Source organism: Canis lupus, chromosome 14 (genome assembly GCF_011100685.1).
Source record: "Canis lupus familiaris isolate Mischka breed German Shepherd chromosome 14, alternate assembly UU_Cfam_GSD_1.0, whole genome shotgun sequence".
NCBI lineage: Eukaryota > Metazoa > Chordata > Mammalia > Carnivora > Canidae > Canis > Canis lupus.
The window spans coordinates 45,633,668-45,651,526 of record NC_049235.1 but is presented as its reverse complement, the minus strand read 5'-3'; the positions used below and the strand labels follow the sequence as shown (position 1 = coordinate 45,651,526).

The 17,859-nt window shown below is 36.7% G+C and overlaps 1 protein-coding gene across 14 annotated transcripts in view; it reads right to left on the bottom strand.

The window, feature by feature from the left end:
- The window catches only part of BBS9 (Bardet-Biedl syndrome 9), a 432,261-nt gene that overhangs the window by 70,501 nt on the left and 343,901 nt on the right, over positions 1–17,859 (bottom strand). For all 14 annotated transcript variants that reach the window (XR_005369689.1, XM_038557299.1, XM_038557303.1 and 11 more), the window contains one exon: positions 17,101–17,283. Coding sequence is in view for 13 of the 14 variants with exons in the window: in XM_038557299.1 (XP_038413227.1) it covers positions 17,101–17,283 (183 nt within the window). In the remaining variant the exon portion in view is untranslated. The remainder of the gene's footprint in view (positions 1–17,100; positions 17,284–17,859) is intronic.

The following is a 17,859-nucleotide window of genomic DNA, read 5'->3' as shown; positions in this document are numbered from 1 at the left end:
ATTTGATCTGTACTACCATCTGACCCCAATGCTCTCTATAGAAGATTACCTGAACTATCATAAAACTTGATCATGGATAGCGATATTCATTTTTAAAAAATATTTATTTATTTGAGGGAGAGACAGAGTATAAGTGGGGGTAGAGAGAGGGGGAGAGAGACAGGCAGACTCCTCGTTGAGCACAGAGTCCACTGCAGGGCTGACACAGGGCTTGAACCCAGGGCCCTGACATCATGACCTGAGCCAAAGTCAGATGCTAAACCAACAGAACAACCCAGGTACCTTTAGCCATATTCAATTTTAAAATTAAACAAAACGGACACTTGGGTGGCCCAGTGGTTGAGCACCTGCCTTTGGCTCAGGTCTTGATCCCGGGGTCCTGGGATTGAGTCCTACATCAGGCTCCTCAGAGGGAGCCTGCTGCTCCCTCTGCCTATGTCTCTGCCTCTCTGTGTGTCTCTCATGAATAAATAAATAAAATCTCTAAAAAAACAAAACAAAATAAAATAAAATAAAATAAAATAAAATAAAATAAAACAAAACAAAAAACAAAACAAAACAAAACAAAACATCAGTGATGTCCAATGAGCCAAACACTAATGACTGCTTCAGGAAAAGCTTCTGACATGCAGTATTCAGAAGCAACTTAGAAAAAAAAAAAACATTAAGACTGGACAAATCAAATTGATAATGGAAGTTGCTTCTGGCAATGGTAGATTACCACTAACTGTCCCACTGAAAATAACTAGAAACAAATATATAAAATCATTTCTTTGAAAGTATGAAATAGGGAACAACAGAAGCGCAAGAAGATGAGTCCTGAGTTTGATGCTACTTTTCCCACTGAGGTCATTAGCCTGACTAACACGCATCACTCATCCTTCACTTATTCCCCATTTCACACTAATGACTTATGCTTGCTTGTAATTTCCATGTAAGAGGCAGCATAGATCATGAAAAGTGCATTGGCTTAGAAGTCAGAAGACCCAGGCTGAATTGTGGCATCTTTCCTTCCAAGCTGTTTATCTCTAGGAAAATTACTTTAGGTCTCTGGGTCTTGGTTTTCTCATCAGTTAAAAACCAGAAAATGAATTTCCCTTGTCAGATGCTTGCAGATTTGAGACACATTTAGCAATTGTATATACTTAAGTCCAGTGCTATCACTCTTACTTGTAAGAATCCTCTCTCAAAAGTTATCTTTTCTGGGCCGGTTTCCATGAATAATAGCCCCAGGAAAAAAAAAAAAAACAGCAAGAGTAGTAAAAACGTCTTATGTGCTAGAAAATATGCTGAAAATTTTACAAATTATTATTCTGGTTAATTCTTACTACTATCCTATGAAGACAGGCATTACAATTTCCAACTAAGGCTCTAAATATTAAGTATTTCACCACAAATGACACAATTATTAAAAGGAGGAGCTGTGATGGAATCCAGGACTGTGTGGCTCTAAATGCCCTCCTCCTTATATCTCCATGCTCTAGATTTTGGAGGAGACAGAACAGAGTTTTACACAGCTCCATGTCAAAAATGAAAGACTTGTAAAAGGGTGGAGATGGGAGGAAGAAAGTAAAAAACTTTCAAGTTTCAGAGGAAAATTAAATTTTTGACCTTTTCCTAATATTACATTGTTAGGGATCCCTGGGTGGCACAGTGGTTTAGCGCCTGCCTTTGGCCCAGGGCCGCGATCCTGGAGACCCGGGATCGACTCCCACGTTGGGCTCCTGGTGCATGGAGCCTGCTTCTCTCTCTGCCTGTGTCTCTGCCTCTCTCTCTCTGTGACTATCATAAATAAATAAATAAATAAATAAATAAATAAATAAATAAATAAATAAATAAATAAATAAATAAGAAAATTAGCATCTGTCATACTAGTCAATGAAAACACAAATGATATTGTCAGAGACCAGCCTGAGATCACATCATAAACCACCACAATTACTTAATATATGGTAGTTACTTAGATAGGTTGGTATATATGTTTGTGTATTTGTTTGCTTTTTTTAAGTAAATAAAAGTTACTTTCATCCTAAGAAAATTAATGAAATTAAAAAATAAATCTTGACCACTATGCTACAGAGCACTTCTTTTCCATTTCATTGTGTCTGGCAATGTACTGTTGTCAGATCATCTTAGGCTCCTTTTACTTAACTGGGCTTTAGAAAATATTATATAAGGTCTTCTCCCAGAAAATTTATGGTCACAATTAACATATTCATAGAACCAAATTGCAAATCAGCTTCTAGATTCAAAAAAATAATCTGCATATTATAAAATAAGATTTTACTGCATATGATCTATGCCAGTTTGGATGGGTCAAATCTTCAGAAGAGTCTATTAAAGCTCTAGCAGCACCTACATAAACTACTGAAACTGACACCGAGTAATGGTCCTAGGACACCATGTCCCCTGAAGACAGCAATTGTCAGACTTGACTCTGATGAGTCTGAATTATAGCTGTTTGTTTCAGGGACCCACTATTAGAATATTTGGGGCAGCCATCCCTATAATAAAATCATAAGACAAATGTGATCACAAACTCCCTAACTACCCACATAGTTGGAATTTAGGGAAAACTTAACAAAGCTAGGGCAAGAAAAGAACCATACGAACAAAGTAAAGGCATTAACTTCTCTGATGATGATGCTGTGTTTTTTTTTTTAACAATCTCAAAGAACAAAGAATGACTGAACTCAGGGGAAAATGTCCAAAAATACATGAAATCATTGATTTAAGTGTGAAGATGTACAGGATACCTTTCTTTCTGTTTCTTTGTTTTTTTTTCTCCTCCCTTTAATTAGTTTGGATTTTTCAGAACCACCCAGTAGCTTCACTATTTTAAGATGGGAGTATCTACTTCTTTCTCCATCAAGGCCACCAATGGATCTAAAATAGCTACAAGAAGGTCCACATACTAGATTTCTATTTCTATTTTCTTTTAAACAGAATTCTAAAGAAGTAAGGAGAAAAGGCATCTATAATCCTATCTGAAGTTACTGAGTGCCACATCATTCAATATTAGTGTCATTTTTCATAGTGATCAAGCTAACAGAAATACAACAGCACAATCTCAAAGTTCAATAGTTATTTATGAGATAGTATGTCTATCCCTATATTGACTCTAATTTTAAATGTCTTTGTCCATTTAATAAAGCACTAGTTTGAGTCCATATAGTCATGTATTTATTTTAAGAATACTTATTTAGAGCTGACTGATACAAGACATTACACTAAACATTGTGAGGTTAAAAAGAGGCGAATCAGAATGAATCCTATCTTCAAATAACAAATCAAGAGGCAAATCAAGAAGTAATAGCATAAGAATGTATACAAAAGTATAATGATGAAGAAAACAAAATGTATTTAGAGAGAGGTACAGGTAAAGTACTTTTGGAATGATTTTGTTTTAGCTTCCTTCCTAGAAGAATATCCAGAATTATCTGTCAATAAGTTGTTCAAGATAGAAGGTCTTTACACTTGTCTACATAATAAGGTAACTTCCCAACAGTTTTGTGCAAAAAATATATATATATAGATATATAGTTTAGGTTCATTCCGGTACTATGTGAAATAAACTACAAGTCAATTAAATGTGTCAGCATTTTCTAGTATAGAAACCAACACAGGTAGACATAAGTACAAAATATAAGTTACACTTATCCTTGTTAAAGTAGTCAAATTGGAGAAGAGTAAAACTTTAGTATGATCATGTCTTCTGTTCATTTTTTAATTTTTGTGTTGAGTTTTATAAGTTCTTTATCTATTTTGGATACTAACTCTTTATCAGATACGTCATTCGCAAATATCTTCTTCCATCTGAAAACATGAATAGACATTTTTCCAAAGTAGACATGCAGATGGTCAACACACACATGAAAGGATGCTCAACATCACTGCTCATCAGGGCAATACAAATCAAAGCTACAATGAAATATCACCTCATACCTGTCAGAATGGCTAAAATCAGGAATATAAGCAACAGGTATTGGTAAGGATGTGGAGAAAGGGGAACCCTCTTACATTGTTGGTGGGAATGCAAATTGGTGTAGCCATTCTGGAAAACAGCATGGAGGTTCCTCAAAAAGTTAAAAATTGAACTACCCTACAATCCAGAAATTGCAGTACTAGGTATTTACCCAAAGAATACAAAATTACTAATTCAAAGGGATACATGCACTCCTACGTTTATAGCAGCATTTCTACAATAGCCAAATTATTGAAATAGCTCAAGTGTTCACTAAGTGCTGAATGGATAAAGATGTGGTGTGTGTGTGTGTGTGTGTGCGTGTGTGCGCACAACAATATGGATGGAGCTAGAGAATATTATGCTAACCAAAATAAGTCAGTCAGAGAAAGACAAATGCCATATGATTTCACTCATGTGTGGAATTTAAGAAACAAAACAAATGAGTAAAGGGGGGAAAAAGGAGGGATAGAGTGGCAAATCAAGAACAGACTCTTAATGATAGAGAACAAATTAATGATTACTAGAGGAGAGGGGAATGGGGGGATGGATTAAATAGGTGATGGAGATTAAGGAGTGCACTTGTGGTGATGAGCACCGGGTTGAATCACTACATTGTACACCTGAAACTAATATTACACTGTATGCTAACTAACTGGAATTTAATTAAAAACTGGGGGGAAAAAAAACCTTCAGTAAGATTACCTGGTCAAATGTTTCCCCATGGAGTCAGGTTGTTCATTTTTGTGAGCCCTCTAGTTTAGATTCAAATCTGGTCTGTTATATTCTGTGTGACTGTGAAACTAATAGTCCTGAGACAAGGATGTGAGTGCAAACAGTTTACCCAAGAGCTGATCCAAGAAGTACAGGGGGAGTGAGAAAGTGAGATTGGGAAGGGGGGAGAAACAAAAAAAACTGTGCTGTCAAGCAACTGTTGCTAAAGGCAACTGGAGTCCAACCTAGTTGGACTAATCTGGCAGGTAATATATAACATACCTTGGACGTTCCTGGTCAGAGGGATGAGGGAGCTGGAGTATTAATCTACCAACTACCACCAGTCACTGACTGAACACAGTAGCTGACAGCCTCTGCCAAACAGGGAGAGTCCTCAGGCAAAAAGCTGCACAATGCTCAGAAGGCAGAAGCTTTCAGGAATGGTGGGGAGGTGAAGAGATATGGGTAGGTCACATGTAGCATCTGCTACAATCCCCTACTTCAAAGACATATAGTGAGGATTAAATGGGTTAACATATGTAGAGTCCTGGCCAATACATAATACATATTAATGCTCAATAAAAGTTAATTTTCTTACATACATTACTTAGAATTGTGGGAGGCGGGATCCCTGGGTGGCGCAGCGGTTTGGCGCCTGCCTTTGGCCCAGGGCGCGATCCTGGAGACCCGGGATCGAATCCCACGTCGGGCTCCCGGTGCATGGAGCCTGCTTCTCCCTCTGCCTATGTCTCTGCCTCTCTCTCTCTCTCTGTGACTATCATAAATAAATAAAAATTAAAAAAAAAAAGAATTGTGGGAGGCAAGGCCCCTCTCCCCCTTTCATTCTCTGTGTGTGTGTTTGTGTGTGTGTTTCCTCTCCTTTTTTCTCTACAAAACAGGGAAATCCTCTAATTAGTGAAGTTTATAGAACCTGGTTCTGAGATTGCTAAAAACTATATAGAAATATTTATAACCTTGAATTTAGAACAAATGGGTTAGAATGCAACTAACCACTACCATTAAGCCACAGAAATAACTTTATTTCCAGGAATGTGAAGAGTCTCACTACTCTAAATGCAGAAAGTGAAGCATATATCTATTAACAATATCAGTGAGATCATCTGCATATTCATATTCACTATGGTGGGAGAGAAGATCTGGGCTCCTGGGTTCTCATAAATGACATATAGAGAAACTTAAACTCAAATTTCATAACCATATTAGGCAATCTGCCATACTAAAAGTGATAGCAATAGGTACTTGACCTTCATTACTTTTCACAGCTATTTGTGGCTTTCTCTTCAAAAAGCAGCAACTAGTAAGATTTTTTTTTCCTATTTATGTGAAATCTGCTTCTAGTCAAGAATGTCTGCTCCAAGATGGAAAGCCAAGGCTTTGCCTTTTTCAATAGCTTCCTGTCCCCAGCTCAAACTACTCACAGATTCCCTCTTAATAAAAAATGACTATAATTATAACTCTTTTACTCTGTACTTACAATTACATTCCATCAATTCCAGGAGGATTTTTTTTCCCTCCACATTTTAACATCTCTAAAATAGGGATGTATTTTATCTAACAACTGCTGGCTTCCAGGCTCCAAAAATGCTATTGTTGTCAACGCCTGTGTATGTACAGCCTTTGTCACAGCTGTTCTTATACTGTCACTTCAACTGACATATGTGCAATGTTCAGACTTTCCTATTGAACTGTCATTTAAAATATCTTTAAAAATTACACTATGACTCACTGAATAAAAAAGTTGGAATGGGGCAGTTGGATGTATAAATTTGAAACTAGTGAAGCAAATATTCATGACAGAAGAATGACAACAATTTGCTTTTTCTTGCAAAAGCAAAAGCTAAGTGCTTTCCAGGATGTAAGACAAGAAGATACGGATAGAAGAAATATGTTATGTTTTGTTACTGAGATACATGCACACAGGTTCCTAATGCCAAGCAATACAACTGAAGTAGGAGAAATTATCAAATCCCTGGAAGAGATGTGGTTTGTTTAATTAATGTATCACGCAGAACTATTGTTCAAGCAACAAACATCAATCTTCCTAAAATTTCCTGCTAACTATGGAAGTGAGCTGCTTAACTTTGCAGCAACAGATGATTCAACTGAGGTCAAAAAATAAAGCTCCGAACTTAGTCAAAAAGGAAAGTATTTAAAATGGATATCAGAGGCTCAGAAAGAAAAATCAGAGGCAAGATGGCACGCTCTTAAATGCTGCATCAATGCTCTTCATGGCACAGAGGGCACACAAACATGGCACACAGGACAATGTTATGTGGAAAAATATGAATACCAATAACATGTAGAGTTGAAAGATAAGAGAATCAAATTTCAAATGTGAAGATTTTCAAGAACACATTAACCAATTTATGTTGCTTGATTCTTATTAGGGCATGAGAATAATAGATGATAAAAATATATGCCTAAACAAGTCTAAAAGAGCTCCTTCAATACTTATAAAAACCTAAGTGACCAAAAGCACTATGTCATAGTTTAATTGACAGTGGTTTTCTTCCTAAGTGGTCCATAAAATAACAGTGCAATTTATAGCACCTTATTGTTGAAAACTAGTAGTAGTACTAATAGCTAATAATTCTTAGATGATTGTCATACACCCAGCTCTACATTTGGCATTTTATGTATATTATCTCAATTAATCCTCACAGGAATCTTGAGAGGTATATAAAGGGTACCCTCATAACACCTGCACACCTTTGACGAATAGTTCCCAAATGAAGTCACAGATGTAATCCAATTTTTTAAAACATGGTTTAGCACCTCTGTACTTATAGGAATAGTAGTAGTATTTTGGCTTTCCAGATGATATATATAACCAACCATCAAAACCCTGAATCTAAAAATGATGATGGAGACACCTAATGGAGGCTCAGTATGTAGTCTACTTCACTGAGGTCAAACAAGCAAGGTAATTTTCAGTTACTATGTGTGAAAAATAGAATTTGGATTATGTGTTCTTGGGGAAGAAAAACCTTATTATATATTTTTTTCATTAAATGTTTATTGTTTCAGTCAATCATTTATAATAGGCCACAGCCAACCTTTATGCAATAAAAAGACTATTGCACAGGAAAGGATATACAGGCAATGCTAAAAGAAACTCCACGTGCAACAACTCCTCAGATGCTGACGTGGCTCTGCTCCCAGCCTAACTGTGGGAAAGGCGGCAAGCCTCTGGTTCTAAACACCTCTGAACTGGCAGTTTCCTCACACTGCACAAACTGTCTTTTCCATCAGACTCTGGGAATGCCTTCATGAGAAAGGCACTAGAGAGCCAAGTTCGCTCACTTTCTTAATCTCATGTTCTTCCTCTGTACCATTTGTTTACTGGTTCAGTGGAATATAAAGTGAAAGCAAGCTGAAATAAAATCTGAACAGCCATTCTCACCTCTCTTCAAAGCAGAGCCAGTCCTTGGGGTCTGATCTAGTTCACCACTATACAGATAAGGAAACTAATCTTTGATAGTTCCATAATTTGCTTAAGGACACAGAGCTAGTTAAATATTTGCTCAAAAAAAAAAAAAAAAGATTTGAACCCCAGTCTGACATAATATTATATTCAACTGATATATCACAGTTTGTATTTCCAACTGTTAGCATTTAGGTTGCTTTCAATATTTCATAATTATAAAAATAAATATGGTACCAAATGGATTTTAGTTTACTACTTTCAGTGCATTAACTTACACTAGTGGTACCAAGTATTAGATTTACTTTATGACCCATTATTTCCCAGAGGACCCTCTGGAAAGCCTATAGCAGAAATAGGTAGGTATGTCCATCTTACCACATGTCTGTTAACACTATTTATTACCAAATTTGACTAAAGCAATATAGGTGAAATATACTTGCATATTCATCCCTGGATATAACAAAAGTTTTTGTGTTTAATGGTTTGAATTACAGGACATGAGAATGAATATATGTATAAATATATACATGTGTGGTGGTCTGGCTATCAATCTATCTATATCTTATACCATTCATGCAAGAGAGATCAGGTTTCGCTCTTAGGAACCCAAAAATATTTGAGGTTGCTTGCCAAAAAAGGAGGTGGTGCAAAATGGAAGGAGAACACTTCCTTTTTAAATAAAACTATACAGTTATTTGAGGAGAATCTGCAATTGTGTGGAACACTATGGAAATAAACAGGGTATCAAGTAATCCCTAGATACTTATATCCAACTATATGCTTAACTTAAGCTTTAATTCTGTTGGGACGTAGAAGAATCTGTCATTCCATTTATTAGACTACAAGACAAGTGGGGCACCTGCATGGCATGGTTGGTTAAGCCACCGATTCTTGGTTTTGGCTTAGGTCATGATCTAATGGTCATGAGATTGAGCCCCACGTCGGGCTCCATGCTCAGTGTTGAGTATGCTTGAGATCCCCTCTCTCCCTGTTTGCCCCTCCCCCTGCTCACACATGCTCTCTCTCTTAAAATAAATAAATAAATCTTAAAAAAAAGGAATACAAGACAAGCACATTGACAACTCAGAATATATAATGAGAACTAAATATGTCATATCCCCAAGTGAAATTCACAAGAAGATGGAAGCTAGAGTAAATAAGGAGGGAAAGAGAATTGACCTGCCTCTTAAAGAGTATGGATAAAGGGGTAAACAGAGGACACTATGTTAGGTGAAAAAAAAAAAAAAAGCACTGTTAGCCCTGGCATGATGGAAAGAAGCTGCGTACTCATGGAAAGCCAGATTTCCCAGAACAAAGTGGAAAAACTGGGGAGTCACAGAAACTAAGTTTTAGAAAGAAGATATGGTGGTGCCAAGGGACTGAAAATCCTGAATGCCTGGCACTGGAGTCCAAACTGAACCAGGGGCAAAAGGAGCCACAGAAAGTATGTAAGCAGATGCGTGACAAGAGAGCAATGAGCTGAGTCTAGCAGTGATGTATAGGACATACCAATGCAGAGACGTGAGCAGGATGGCTACTTCAAATGTCACCACAGAAAGTCAGGTAGAATAACAAGGACGCAAGCCAAAGGGGTTTTTGAGGAACATTTCCAAATGAACAACAACAGGCCAGAGTGACCAACTAGCCTACAGCTCTGTGTGTGGTTACAGCACAGAGGGAGTACTAATTTCAGAGGAAAGAGACCCCAATTTCCACATGTACATTTCTAAAAGAATGCAATGTCCCAGATATGTCAAAATCATCACTTTGTAATTAGCAGACTCAAACTAAGTTGGGTAAAGGTATTTTAAGGAAATTAAATTAGTATAAATACACTTCTGGGGCAACTGGGTGGCTCAGTTAGTTAAACGTCTGCCTTCGGCTCAGGTCATGATCTCAGGGTCCTGGGACTGGCCCTGTGTCCAGGTTCCCTGCTCAGCAGGGAGCTTGCTTCTCCCTCTCCCTCTGCTGTTCCTCTTGTCTGTGCTCTCAGATAGATAGATAGATAGATAGATAAAAATCTTAAAAAAAAATACACTTCTAGCCAGGAATCAAGTAAGTAGGCATCATGAGGATGATGATGATGATGATCATTATTCTCATCACCATGGTTATGTGAATTTTATTTATTTAGCTCTTTATATTTAAACCACATCTTACTTCACAAAGGTTTTGGGGTGGCATACAGTGAGAGCAAAGCTTTAATTAATCAATTCTTTGTTCATTTATTTAGTATCTCTATTCTTTTTTTAATATTTTATTTATTTATTCATGAGAGACACAGAAAGAGGCAGAGACACAGGCAGAGGGAGAAGCAGGCTCCATGCAGGGAGTCCGACGTGGGACTCGATCCCGGGTCTCCAGGGTCACGCCCTGGGCTGAAGGCGGCGCTAAATCGCTGAGCCACCTGGGCTGCCCTAGTATCTCCATTCTTAAATGCATAAATAATATTAAATGTGTCTATTAAGGTACTGTTTCCTATTTGATATACTTAAGGGAAGTTTAAAAAAATTACACATCATCACTTGTGTATTATATTCTACTTGGCTGCTATTCTGATGTATTCCAATTTTTAAAACAGCAAGCAACTCAAAGGCTCTGAGATATATTATACTCAATGCTGGTGAAGTAGAAAACCATACCACTACATGACACCAGTTGCATAAAACTAGAGACAACACAGATTATGTGGCCATTATGAACATGAAACTATCTTTCGTGTTTATCTTGTTGGCTACGATCAAGAGGATTACCAAAATATTTACTTTCTCCACTATGTTCCCATAGACAGTTTATAAAATTGTGATGATACTCTAACAATCATAAAGGCAGACTTGATACTGACACCAGACTTCCTCCTTTTGTTTGCCTTTTAAGAAGAGGTCATTAATAACTGCAATGATTAGCCATCATTCAATCCAGACAGAAGGCACAATGGCCCTTACATCAAATCTGACCTGTGACGTAGAAGCCTTGAAGCCTTGTAAGTAAGCCTTGATAAGTCTTTCCACACAATAGGATTTCCTATTATAAACATCTGTTTTCTCACATGAACCATGTTGAACATGTTAAAAATAAGTTTCTCCTTCCATATCAGTTTGTAAAAGGAATAATCAATCAAAAAGTAACGCTGAAGGTCCAAATCTCCTTCCCCCATTGATGTAAGTTTCCACCTTAACTTTCTCAGGGGATTTGAAAGTTCAATACTGGGGAAGGTAACTGCTAAGCTCTTAAGAATACAATAAAGCTTTTCTTTTTCAAACAGTAGATAGTATCTACTAAAGATATTAAATGCACTTTGAAAGAAAAGAAAAAGTAAGGTAAAATGCTATACAGTATGCCAGTATTTGTTCTCATTCTAGGACTGTGTGCATCCAGGTCTCCAAACCAGTGTAACCAGTGTTGCTCTTTTCCTTAGAGATTCCTCTGGAGTCAGGTGGAACATAGACAAACATTTAGAGCAGAAGTCAGAGAAAGCCTATTTGGAAATAACAACATTGTTCCTCGTTGCCATCTTCTGGACTTTGTGTGAAAGAATCTTAGCCATTTAAGCTGTTTTCTAAGAAAATGAGAAGCAGATCTGTACAGAGATCAGGAAGGGCAAAGAGGATTCATCCACGTACCAACTGCAAGTGATACTGACTACCTAGAATACTGTATTCAAGAGGATTTTGAGGTCATGTGGAGGCTCAACAGGAAAGAATTTGGGATGACTATAATATCTATCAAGGTCACACGAAGGGGGTGTAGCAGCATTTGCACCAACTTATTGCCTCCCTTTTATGTAGATGCGTTCATCTCCCCAGAGAAAGCCTAGTTACTGCACATGTGACAGGCTGCTGATGCCAAAATACCAGAAATAAGGGCTGCTAAAGCAAATATCATGGTATAACTTAATGTCAGTGTCCTACCCCTCTTTCAATAATTTGTTAAAATGTGCTGAAGTTGTTAACCCAATTGACAAAACCCTTTCTCTCATAATGATGGAGTACTGTGCAATAGAACTTACTGTGGTGAAGGAAATTTTTTTTTTAAGATTTTATTTATTTATTCATGAGAGATACAGAGAGAGAGAGAGAAGCAGAGACACAGGTAGAGGCAGACGCAGGCTCCATGCAGGGAGCCCAATGTGAGACTCGATCCCCGGACTCCAGGATCACGCCCTGGGCCAAAGGCAGGCGCTAAACCGCTGAGCCACCCAGGGATCCCCTGAAGGAAATGTTTTACATTTGCACTTTCCAGTGTGGTAGCCACTAATGGTAGCCACATGTGGCTATTAAGCAGTTGAAACATAGCTAGTGAAATCGAGGAACTGAAATTTTAATTCTATTTCACTTTATGTAAATTTCAATTTAAATAGCCAATATCACAAGCGACTATCATATCAGACAGCCAAAATGTTTATGGCCAAATGTGACTGGAATCTGTTTGCTTACAATGTTGAAATAAATCCACAAAGGATAGGATCCGTTTTGTTTATTGAAATATGCTGAGAGCCTAGAACACTGCCCAAAACATAGTAGGTGCTTAATAAATATTCAATGAATGCATAAATGAGTGGGTATGTAGATTTCAAGTCAATCCTGAGGTATGTAGGATTTTTCAGCTTTTGGCTTTTATACAACATCATGAGAGGGAGATATATGTACTATCAGAATTAAATACTCTCTGACTCAAACCAGTAACCCAGCCCTCAATGACCTAAGTAAAGATAGTATTTTCCACATAACTTCAAATAAGTAAAGGATCAGTAGATACATGTTTAAATTCTGCATTGTGAATACTCTGGAATTTCCTCAGCCCCTAACCTGAAAAGTAAGGAAACAATTCATTGTAGCATTGTAGAATTGCCCCATCCAATACTCTGAGAGAAAACACAATTTGGGGCAAAATTTCTCTATCAATCACAGGAAAATGGCGGGGACAATACCATATTTACTATCAAATCCACTGATGGAACTGAGTGTAAGAGCTCTTTTCGGAGATGTCAAAGAGAACACTTAATGTCTTTCTTAAAGTTAAGGGAAGTATCCCTACAAAAACAGAATTGGTGCACATAATTTTCAGCACCTTGGAAGTCATGCGTAATAGCAATACCAGCATTTATTTGCCCCAAAATAGTTATGAGAAGTGGAAAAAACAGAAAAGCATCACTGAAGAAACAGATCAAAGAAAACAATATGAATTCTGTTCCAAATGAGATGGTATTTTTAAAAATTCTGATAATATAGTGTAAAGAATGTTACTTTTCATTAGTAATAATAGATTCTAAATATTTTTGCTTTATGAACCTGATGCCAGTAAGAAAACATTCCAGAGTGAACTAGGGCATTTTGCCTGCCTTTGTGACACATGCCATCTAAATAACAATACAACAAACCATTATGCAGTGCTATTTGAACTGTAAAAAAAAACACCTTCTGAGTACTTTCTTCTACCTCTCAATCCTTGTGGGGACATCTGACCTTGAACTGAGAGTCTCTTCTGAAAATGTTGTCCACATGTCTGAAGTTCTCCCCCTCATACACATGTACTCTGCCATCCACTTTCAACCAAACCGTCTAAATTACATTCAGATTTTTGTGGTATCATAATAACTTCAATATGGGATATATTTTCAACATTCTGGTCAGAGACTCCTTTCTTCCCTGCCTCACCCTCCCTCCAAGTTATTTCAGGTTTGCATATTTCATTTTCACATCTCAGTGGGATACCCATCATATAACATTTATTTGTGAGGTCTAAAGGCATAATGTGGGGGATTGTGAACTAGCATGTCAAAACCACATACTGCATGCGTACGTCTTAAAAAATGAAAAAGGATTCCTTTTTCTCAAGATATATAAGCTGTCTCAATAGTATAGGTCCAAAGTGAATACCACAACGTAATTAAAGATGAAGAGTATAACAAGCAGTATTAAAATGTCTTTTTTGATTCATTCTTCTCCAGGTTATGTTTTTATCAAATGTCCTGTCTCATTAATGACTTTGAGAGACATAATGAGTATACACACCTTCTAATCTCACCAAATTCAGAAGGAAGTTGAAAGAATTATCCCCTACATGTTTTGGGATATGACGGGAGAGAACACAATGGCAGACCAGAAAGGAGCTTTGAGAAGATGCCTGGTTGGTTCATTCACCTGCCTATAGGGATGAACATACTACATACTCCCAGTAGAATGAGGCTGTTCTGAAAGATCTCTAGAGTCGGAAATACCACAGTCTCTCTGGGGACTGAATTCCTACATTTGAGAACTTTTATTTCAAGGAAATTCTTCCTTTGGGTTTAACCACACTTCAGGAGCATGTGAGCTATGCGGTCGCACAGGGCCCCATGTTCAGAGGGGCCCCACACTTGATTTGCTTTGCTGTCGCCATCTTGAAATTCTTAATAATGTTATCTTTGAACTTGTGTTTTGTAAGGGAAGTCCAATGGGATAGTGAAGTGTGTGTGAGAAGGGAAGATATGCCCAATATGTGTGGCCTTCTCCCTTTCTGTCCCATAAACTTAGAATTCTATGGCCCCTGAATGAATGGGAGTGAAGGAGACACAAAGCTAGTACAAAGAAGGCGTTTTATGTCTAGGCTGATTAATTGGGAGCACTGACAGCCCTTCAAAGTTTACCATTTGCACCAAAACTTATTTGAATGAAGAAAGGCAGTAATAGATTTAAAGAAACAAGAATGACTAAGGCAGTCCATTATACTCTTGTTACTTCCCTATATTATCCAACTACTCACACTGAAAATAGTAACAGAAGGAAAGGAAGGGAAATAGAGTAACACAGAGCTCCTTTTCCTTTCCTTCCTTCCTTACTCATTGGTAAACTGAAGATGGAAAGTGTTGGTAGATGTGTGCATACCAGGAAGTAAATAAAAACAGTTAAATTTGTGCAGTGATTCACAGTTCTGTAAGAACAAAATATATATGTATGCATGAGCTACAAAATACAAATTACATAATTTTGGTGATTCTGCATATGGATTCAATCCTCTTCTATTTGTATTAAAACTGGCATTGCATACTATAAAATTAATTGTAAAATTCATGCTAGCAACTTAAATTAATTTTTCTTTATTTAGAACAACATAAAATAGAAAATAAAAACACCATGAAGAGAGAGAGATTGCAGAAAGTAAAAAGCGTTGTTCTGGTACCTGTTTTAACAACACCTTAGCACTTTTTTCTAATTTTTTGAACAAGAGATCTGCCTTTTCATTTTGCACCAGGCCCTGTAAATTATACTGCTGGCCCTGCCCTGCTTTCTCATGCTCCAGATTATATCTACTACATCTGTCCTGCCAAGTCAACTCTTGTTAGCTTTCACCCTTTTCTCCAGTCATTCACCCAACAAATATGGACTGTGCTATGGTCAGGCATTGTGCCAGATGCTGAGAATATAAAAATGAGTAAGATATAATTTCACTCTATTCCATTATCTCATTTAATTCTTATTCAACTTATTGGGTAGGTCCTATTATTGTTTCCAGCTTAGAGCTACAGAAGCAGAGATTTGGAACAGCTAGAAAACCTGATCAGAAGGATTTTATCATCAAGTGGTGGAACCAGGAACTGAGGCCACCCACATCTTTCTGACTACTAACTCTGAGTTCATAGTTATCATGCTTACTAATACAATCCTAATTGTATTGTTTTCTATTATTACAACGTCCACATTTCTAGTTTCTCAAGGACAAATTTTATTTCTTTAAGGCCAATTTAAGTAATGATTTTATTTTCTGAATTTAAGAAAATGTGTACTCTGATTTTTTTTCCAATTTACTTATAAATATTTTGTTTAGAATATAAAATATAGCTTTATTTTTTTATCTGACATTCCTTTGACTCACTTGTAGAAAATTACACTCAACTGACAAAACATGTGATTTTCAAAATTTTGTTCACGACTCTGTTTGCTAAAATACAGCGTATTGGTTAAAACCATATGCTTTGAAAGTAGCCATACCTCAGCCCAAATCCTGGCTCTACCACACACTAGTTTCAAAAAGGTACTAAACTCTCAGAGCTTAAATTTTCTCATATGTAAAATGGGGATGAAAACAGTACCTTAATTACCTTATTGGGCCATATTTAAGATTAAATGAGATAATCCTCGTAGAACATGTAAAATATCACCTGGTGCCTACCTAGTAAGCACTCAAAAATGTCAGTTTAGTACTATTATTTTTAGTCCTGTTCTAACAGCTATGTTTAAAAATGGATTTTAAATAACTTTTTTCTTGAAATGGTTTCCTCTAAAACAAAAAATAAGTTCAGGGGTCTCTAATTTCCAAGAAGTATATTATTTCTTTGTATATAAAAGCATGCAAAAAGCTCCCCTAAAATGACACCTGGTAGTCATATAAAACACTACAATTCAGGGATCTAAGATTTTTTTATTCATACAATCTTTCACCAAAAACTCCAAATATGAACCTTCATTTTCCCCTATGGTTCTGAAGTGCCCAGAGTAAAAGAGTTTATACAATATATATAAAGAAATAAAATATTCCTGTCACTTAGCAAGGCTATCTCAGCTCTCCCTAACACTTGAAATGACACTTAAATTTAAGAACATTGAGCAAATTAAAATGGCTGAACTGTTTTCTCTGGTGGAAAAGGAAAGGATTAGCTAATCTGAAGGTTTACTGCCATCACTCAGGCAGTCAAATGACTGTTTCCCTGGCTTCTAAGTGATTGAAGAGCACATAAAAAAAAAAGACTGAATACCATATAAAAATGGACTATATACCTATTTTTAAAATAGCTCTAGAAAAAAAAAAGGCCTTTATTTGACATTTTTATTATAGTTTAAAGAAAAGAAAAGCAGGATCTGGGTTAAAAAAAAAAAAAAAAAAAAAACCCTCCATCTGATACCTTAGAAAACATGATAGCCATGTGAGATCTTCCTAAAACCACAATCTTTCCAATAATGATGGCTGTTACCACTGTAGACTTGTGGGTCCTTACCAATTCTTGAGTGTCCTGCTGCAGTGGCAGAAATGCTGCTTCTAGAATAGCAACCTGGTCAGGACTAAGCTTCTGCCACAGCCCAATCAGCAGAATCACCAGATGGGTGGCACTTCTCAGCTTGGTGAATGACTGGAACAGATTGTCTTGGTTTTCCTCTACTGCATCTGCTAGAGCGATTACCTGCAGAAATGACAAACTTCAGTTAGGGATAATTTCACAATTCTTGAGCCCTCAACAAATTACATTTGGCACACTCTTGTTTTTCTTTAAAACAACTTGATGAACTTTGTCTTCCACAAACACAAGCTATGTTGAGTAATAAAATAGTTATCATTCATCTGTCCACTTCCTGCTTTAAAAAAAATCCCTAAAGTAATTCCAAATCCATATGGCCAAGAGATGAAAATATCCATGAAATCAGCTTAATGGGGACATTGTTCGGTGTCTGCTTTACCATCAATTGACCTTCTACAACATATGATAATATAAGTAACCTCTAATACAGTTATTACAGTCTTTATTACTTTATTACAGTCTTTATTACAGTCTTTATCAATCAGAGATTGATCGATTAAAAATATCAAAATAACTGCATTTGCCATGTAATTTAAAATAATGACTTCATTACATCCTTTTCAGAAAATAACAATCTGCCTCTGATTATTATTCTTTATATGTTACATGGTGCTGGGAGATCCAGCATTTATTAAAACCAATAGGCAGATAATGTTTAAACATTTGACCAATTGAGTAATG